Source organism: Echinops telfairi, unplaced genomic scaffold (genome assembly GCF_000313985.2).
Source record: "Echinops telfairi isolate 266 unplaced genomic scaffold, ASM31398v2 ScPeMD7_443;HRSCAF=831, whole genome shotgun sequence".
Classification (NCBI taxonomy): domain Eukaryota; kingdom Metazoa; phylum Chordata; class Mammalia; order Afrosoricida; family Tenrecidae; genus Echinops; species Echinops telfairi.
Genome location: NW_022104341.1, coordinates 28354460 through 28361852, shown reverse-complemented (window position 1 = coordinate 28361852; position 7393 = coordinate 28354460). Strand labels below are relative to the sequence as shown.

Sequence of the window (7393 nt, the reverse complement as noted above, 5' to 3'; positions counted from 1 at the left end):
GGGGGGGGGGGGTCTGCGAGAACCATCCTCCTGCTTTTTTCCCAGGGAAATCGATGGATGACCCAGAAAAAGCCAGCGCTCTTGGGGGTGGGGTGGGGTTGCCCAGCAGTTTCTTATCATTTCTGTGCAGCAGCGTTGGCACGGCTCTGTCTTGGAGGTGAGCAGCAACGGGAGAGGAAGGACTGAGGCGAAGGCGAGAGGTACCATCGGGCAACTCTGGCTTTGCTGGCAAGCAGATGGGGAATGGGGGGATTTGGCGGAGGAGTTGGGGTTGGGGAGCTGAGAGGAGAGAAGGGGTGGGGGTCTAGGGGTTTGGTTCAGGAAGCCATTTGGGAGCACAGGGCTGGGCCCTGCAGGGTGGGATTCGATCAGTCACTCTGGTCTTGGGACCCGCAGAGGGACTGGAGTTGAAACAGGTTCCTTTGGAGCAGACTTGCCTGCTGGCCCCACAGACCCTCTTTGGAGCCTGAGGGCCAAGCCTGGACCTTCTGCCTCTGAGGCAGGGAACACACAAAGGCGTTTCCCCAATACATTATGCCCTGTAGGGAGGGCGCCTGGGCTTTGGGAGACAGCTAGAGGATGCCCCACTCAAATATCTATTAGATTTCTTCCCATTCTGACATCTCCCATCAACTTCTTGAATGAAGCGGGGTTGTTCCCAGGCCTAGGGGCTGTAACCCACACGCCCTCGCAGCCCTACTCAGGGTATGGAGTAAGGAGGGGGAGAAAACAAATTTAAAACCCAGAATGGACGGCATTACACAAATCAATTTTTCCACGACTTTGATAAATAATTCATTTAAGTCTGCTTTTGTTGTTTTGCTCCAACGCCTAAAATGACTCAAGAGCTTAAAGGGCTGATGGTGCAGACGTTTTGTTTTTGTTTTTGTTTTCTTGGAATAATTCACAACAGTATCGTGGGAGATGGAAATGTGTCTCGTGGTGGTGGGGGTGGGCAGTGGAGGGGAGTGATGGAATTTAAAAGGGAGAAAGGTGTTGGAAGGGGTGTTTTCTAAAAATTCTAAAGCAAAGTGAACAAGGCCCAGCAGGCCCCACCTCGTGTACTTTTCAGATCATATTTTCTTTAAAAGGGTTGGTAAGAAGTCTTTAGGCAGGCTGTTAGGAGACGAGCTCTCCTGAGCAACGATTGGGAAGGGGAAATAAGACTTGACTTTTGTCGAGGTTCCAACCTCTGGGTTCCTTCCACGGAAGAAATGTTAACTTGGCTGTAGAAGCAAATGAGGGGCTAAAACACCAGCTTAATACAAAGAAAGCTCTTTGAAGCTGTGCCTTGGTTGCTGAACTTTTCTCAGTTATATTTTTTTTTCTCAGTTATTTTTTATATACATGTTACTCTTTTGATTTTTCCCCTGATAATATATATAATCTACCCACTCAAGAAGTGTATTTTCCTGCAGTGCAAGCAGGGCGAACTTTTAAAAAAAATCATTTTATAAGGGGCTCATACAACTCTTATCACAATCCATACATACATCAATTATGTGAATTTGTACATTCATTGTCCTCATCATTCTCAGAACATTTGCTAGCCACCTAAGCCCCTGGCATCAGCTCCTCATTTTTCCCCTCCCTCCCAGCTCCCCACTCCCTCATGAACCCTTGATAATTTATAAATTATTATTTTGTCATATCTTTCCCTGTCTGACATCTCCCTTCACCCACTTTTCTGGTGTCCTTCCCCCAGGGAGGAGGTCACATGTAGATCCTTGTAATCCATTCCCCCTTTCCAACCCACCCTCCCTCAAACCTCCCAGTATTGCCACTCACACCACTGGTCCTGAAGGGATCATCCGCCCTGGATTCCCTACATTTCCAGTTCCTATCTGTACCAGTGTACATCCTCTGGTCTAATGAATTTATAAGATAGAATTGAGATCATGATAGGGGGGGGGGGGCGTGGAAGCATTTAGGAACTAGAGGAAAGTTGTATGTTTCATCATTGCTACATCACGTCCTGGCTGGCTAGTCTCCTCCTCCAGACCCTTATGTAAGGGGATGTCCAGTGGCCTACAAATGGGCTTTGGGTCTCCACTCTGCATTCCCCCCGCCCCCCATTCACTATGATAAGATTTTTTTGTTCTGATGATGCCTGATACCTGATCCCTTCGATAACTCGTGATCACACAGCCTGGTGTGCTTCTTCCATGTGGGCTTTGTTGCTTCTGAGCTAGATGGCCGCTTGTTTACCTTCAAGTCTTTAAGACCCCAGATGCAATATCTTTTGATAGCTGGGCACCATCAGCTTTCTTCACCACATTTACTTAATCACCTGCTTTGTCTTCAAAGGTTGTTTCAGAAGGTGAGCATCACAGAATGCCAATTTAATAGAAGAAAGTATTCTTGCATTGAGGGAGTAGTTGAGTGGAGGTCCAATGTCCTTCTGCTACCTTAATACTAAACCTATAAATATATGCACATAGATCTTTTTCCCCATCCTCATGTATAAATATATTTGCATATGTACATGCCTTTATTTAGACCTCTATAAGTACCCTTTGCCTCCTAGCTCTTTCCTCTATTTCCTTTTACTTTCCTCTTGTCCCACTAACATGCTCAGAAGCAGAGTGAACTTTTCATTAAACATAAATAAAAATTCATAAATTTAACAGTGAAAGTTAATAACACTGCCAATTCCAAGATACTAGATGAAATGCAATCATAATAGTTTCCCACTGGAATCAAGTCACAATAAAATGTAGTCCCTACCATGACACAGCTTTCAAGCCTTCCTTCAAATTAGTGGAGGATGGGTGGGGGACAGAGGAAGAAAGAAAATTCTCAAGCTTGCACAGACTGTAGTTCTTTGCCAGCTGTGGATAGTAGTGAACAAATTTTCCCTTTTCGACTTTGAAGGTCACTTCATTTCTGATCACGGAAGATGTGTCTTGTCCACTGCCGAGGGAATTCAAACACGCACTAATTTTAACAAGCGTTGTTACTTAATACACCTGTTACAATCTACTTCTAAAACCAGTTTGGGGTTGTGAATTGTTTTCTAAACGGAAACATTAGCGTTCTTTTAGTCAAAGGCCCTTTGAAGAAATCAATTTGCTTTTCATGATGAACTTGGAGCCGATGTCCCTTCTTACATGTTTAATTGGGACGTTTCTGAGTCCCGAAAATGTTTCCACGGAAGGGAATGGCATGCAAAGGCGATTCCCTCCACTGGGCGGCGCAAAGAGCCCCAGACCTAGGAGCGGCTATTGTTTCCTTTTATAAAAGAAAGATGCAAGAGACAGGATTAAGCTCTTCTTCATCTAACACCCACTCCCTAATGTTGATGGGCCCTCTCGCCATTTCAAAGCTACAGAAAGGCCAAGTTCTTCTCCCCCCACCCCCCTCTCTTAAATAATCTCCAACTGCTTGGACTTGATACATATTTGCATAGAAATGTATTTTTTAAAGAAAATGAGTCCCTAAAGTGACAGAAACCAAGAAAGTGGAGATTAAGAGTAGAGGAGGAAAGACGACGTGGGAGAAAAAGGAAGATGCTGGCAAACAATGATAAAAGAAACAAGTTCGAATGATAATGTACAGATCACTAGTCCCAGGCAATGAAAGTTTGGGGAGATGGTTCTGGTATCATAATATTCAAGAGCTGCACCTCAACTTTAAAAACCAGCGATCTAGAAGGGGTAGCCTGAAGCTGGCTCTCCCTGGGCACTGTGCAGGAGCAGTGAGCACCAAGACTAGCAGCGGCCAGGACAGGACTCTGCAGGGGTCTGCACTTGCCAAAGCACCTGATCTTTCTGATCTCCAGAGTCCTTGTTGAGAAAAGGGACGGGTCACCCTGGCCTACAATAGGGTCGGGGTGATGACCAGGAGGATCTCTGCAAAGGCTCTTGGAAAAATATGAAGCAAGAGTTTGACCAAGGGCTAGTGCCAATGTGGCGGTGACTTCTGGCCATGGGTGACACCCAGGAAACAGGGCATGTGTCACCTCTCCTCCATGTTACTCACTCACTTGGAACATCTATTACTGTAAGTGTGACTGTAGGTGTACTCTGTGCCATAGTGTTTGGACCGAGACACCAATCCACCTCGGAGAGTGGACAGAATCTTGAGCATGCTGGAAATTGTCATAAATGCCGTGATGCAAATCCAAGCCTGGGACAGTGGGGGTGCAAGAGAGGGAGTGAGGAATCCTACCTGAAGAGTAGCTGTAGGAGGTGGAGAGGGTTCCTAAAGAAAGCCAAGTGTGTGCTCAGTCAGAGAAGGGGGCGCATCCCAAGGAGAGGGGAAAGTAGGAAGAAATACTCATGGTAGCTAGGTGCAATACCCCCTCCCCCAAACAACAACAACAACAACTAAAAACTGCACTGCCATCCCGTGGATTCCAGCTGGACTGACCCAATATGCTAAGTGTCCACAAATGGTTCATGCTTCCATTTAATTTCCTGACTGTGGTGCTGGGCTGCATCTGAGGACCCCTGCTGGTTTTAGGGGTCTCTTTCTGGTGCTGGGGCGCACTCTGGGCACATCTCCGCAGCAGAATGTTACTGCAGGCCCAACTCTTAGATTGGAACCCTCCCACCAAAGCCATGGGTGGCACCCTCTCTTTTCCCCACTGCATTTTTCTAGATCTCCGAACTCAAGAAGCCCTGGTGACCCGAGCAGACCCAGAGTGAAGTCTCCCTCCAACTCAGAGATGGGAAATAAAGAACGTCATAAGGTAGATGTAATTTGGCAGAGGAGCGGAGGGGACGAGGGAGATTCATTGTATCCTCTTCGAAACTAGTCTGTCGTCCGTTGAGGATGGGCTCCTGAAGAAACTGTAAGAGTGACATTCGCCACATCCTGTTGCAAGAACCCTGCCGCCTGTAAGGCCTAATGAAGGGAGTTAATGTTTTTTATCAACTCCTGGGATTCAGAGGGAATGAAGGTGCCGGCATGGAGGAAAAACTAAAGCCTTAGAGCGATGAGCGAAGATGCCAATCAGGGAAGGGGAAATTCATTTGCGATGTTAATTAACAAGCGGCTAATTAAAACGGCACTTTGAGCGCTAATCAATCGCCTTATTAAGTTAGAGCCATCACTGGAACAAATTGAAATCTCCCCACCCGGTCGGTTCCCGCCTCTGGTGCGGGTGGGGTTGGGCGCCCAGATACCGCAGGAGGGGTGGTAGCCCGCCGCCTGCCCACCCCACCCTTCCGCCTCTGCGTCCCAGTTCGCCGCCTCTCCCGGGAGCTCGCCGCCGCGCTTGCCCCCGCGGGGCTCGACGCTTGTCCACGAGGCTGGTTCCACTCTGGACGCAGCCCACGGGGGCATCGAGAGCAACTCACGGACGTTTGCTCCCGCAAAGAGGGGCCGGACGCGCAGGCGGGCGCTGCGAGGGCCGCTGGCGGGGCAGCCAGAGAGGGGGCGCTCTAGGGCCGGGACCGTGCAGCCCCGTTCTGCACGCCCGACTGACCAGCTGTTGCGGGACCCAGCCCTCAGCCTGGGTCGTGCCGGTAGCCCAGAAGAGCTGGGCTGACCTGCCTTCAGGCAGCCTCCACGGCTCTGTCTCTTGGAGGGGGGGGAGCGCGGGCGGAGGTGTGAGGGGCGCCCTGGAAGGGCCAGGCCGCTGGTGGGCTGGGGAAGGCAGGGGGTGGGGGGGCGCTGGTCTTCTGAGTCGCCGGCATACCTTTACCAGCCTTCCACCCAAACCGTTAGTGCTTCACTGCATGCCCGGGCCCTGCAAACTCCCAATCCTTATATGGAGGAGCCGGCCGCATTTCCTAATTGTTAAATGCCTGCTTTTCACCAAATCCCCCAGGGAGGCGCATTTGGCAATAAGAGAGGCCTGTGAATTTAAATGCTAATTAAGTGGGCCCTTCTCCCGCAACTCCACCTGCCTGGTGGCCCTTGTGTAGGCAAAACAAGCCGGGGGCGCGCCCCATTACACTCCTGGGGTGCCCAGTATTAACACAGTTACTGGGGGGTCCCCAGCGGCCTGCTCCCTACGGTGCACCTTTTATGGCCTTCTCCAAAGAAAAAGAAGGTGCTGTGGGAACGGGGTCCTTGGCGTGACGGGGGAAGGGCGGTGGAGCCCAGGGTGTGGTTCAGGTGACTAAGACGTCACGTGCCTGTGGCGAGCGGCGTGGTAAGCTGGCGTTCCTCCGAGGGGCGCCTGCCAGCGTCGGCTTGTGCCAGCGTGCTTGGGGTGTCCCGGGAGAACCGAAGGAACGGCTCCCACGTGCAAAGTTCAAAAGCATTAATATTTTCATCATATTATCATTATTCAATATAATAATATTTGCTCGGTTAGCGGCACTAATTAGGCCACATTAAAACCATGGTGTCTCCCTAATGGTGCGTAATGTACCCACACTCGCCTTTTTCTCTCGGAGGATGGGCGGCTGCAGGCTGGCAGGGGCGGGGAGACTGGCACGCGGCGGGCTGGATTGGGGGGTGAGAGCCTCCCCGAACGTGCCGGCGCGCGACGGTGGGGTGTCTGTCCGGGTGGGGGCGGCGGCCCGGGTCTGGCGCCGTCCAAGGGACCCTCTGGCTCCCGGAGGCCAGCAGCGCGCACAGGGCAACCTCCGCCTGCGACCCCGGCGCTTGGAACTCCGAGGGTTGATTTTGCTTCCCGTCCGCCTTTGGTGTGAGGGCTTTCAATTGGTTCGGTTTTAAAGGTTTTTAATACTCTTGCGTGGCGCTCTGGGGTCAGACCCGGAGGTACCGCCGTGAGGACCCCAGTGGGCACTCCGGTGGGAGATTTGAGGCTAGAGTTCCGAAGAAGCGACCGCCGAGCCCCTCGCGCCGGCCAGGGGGCTTCTGCACCTGCAGCCCGTGCTCGGCTCGGCCCGGCCCGGAGCCCGCGGTCGGCGGCGGGAAGGAGGTGAAGCTGCGAGCGAGCGCCTTCCCCTCCTCTCCCCGTGGGCGCCGCGGCGAAATCACTCTGAAAATGTAACCTATTTGTAACGCGCGCCGAGGGTGATGTGTGCGCGGGGCTAGCAGGTGCACGCGGAGTGGGAGGGCGGGCATAGAACTCGCGACGTTCTGCGCACTTCAGCCCGCGGGACATTCCATTCAGAACCGCGGCTGCAGGAAGCTTCCACCGAGCCGCCAGCGCGTGCCTCGAGCCGGAGGGAAACGGAGTGCCTTGGCGTGGCTGCCCTCCGCGGCGGCCGGGGGCGGGGATGGGTGAAAGTGGGGTGGCGAGGGGCGGGGGCGAGGCTTGGGCCAGCACAGCAATCACGGGAAGCGACCAGCCCCAGGGCTTCCCACATCCTCAATGCCCTGCCCGAGGCACACCATACATCGCCCCCCCCTTTTGCCTTTCGCCCTTCCTTCCCTCCCCCCCAAAGAAGTAAACTTTCTGCCCCCTCCCCAATAATCCGATCGTTTAGAGCGGCTGTTTTCCTTTTGTCGAATTCCCCCTCCGCAGCCG

General features: G+C 52.2%; 1 protein-coding gene across 1 annotated transcript in view; it reads right to left on the bottom strand.

Annotated features, from left to right (window-relative positions):
* BARHL2 (BarH like homeobox 2) overlaps nucleotides 1-6987 on the bottom strand; it is a 14715-nt gene extending 7728 nt beyond the window's left edge. The window contains exons 1-2 of the mRNA XM_013003798.2: nucleotides 6683-6987; nucleotides 5168-5359 (exon numbers count right to left, since the gene is read on the bottom strand). Of these exons, the coding sequence (XP_012859252.1) occupies nucleotides 5168-5359; nucleotides 6683-6987 (497 nt within the window). The remainder of the gene's footprint in view (nucleotides 1-5167; nucleotides 5360-6682) is intronic.
* Between the last annotated feature and the right edge of the window lie 406 nt (nucleotides 6988-7393).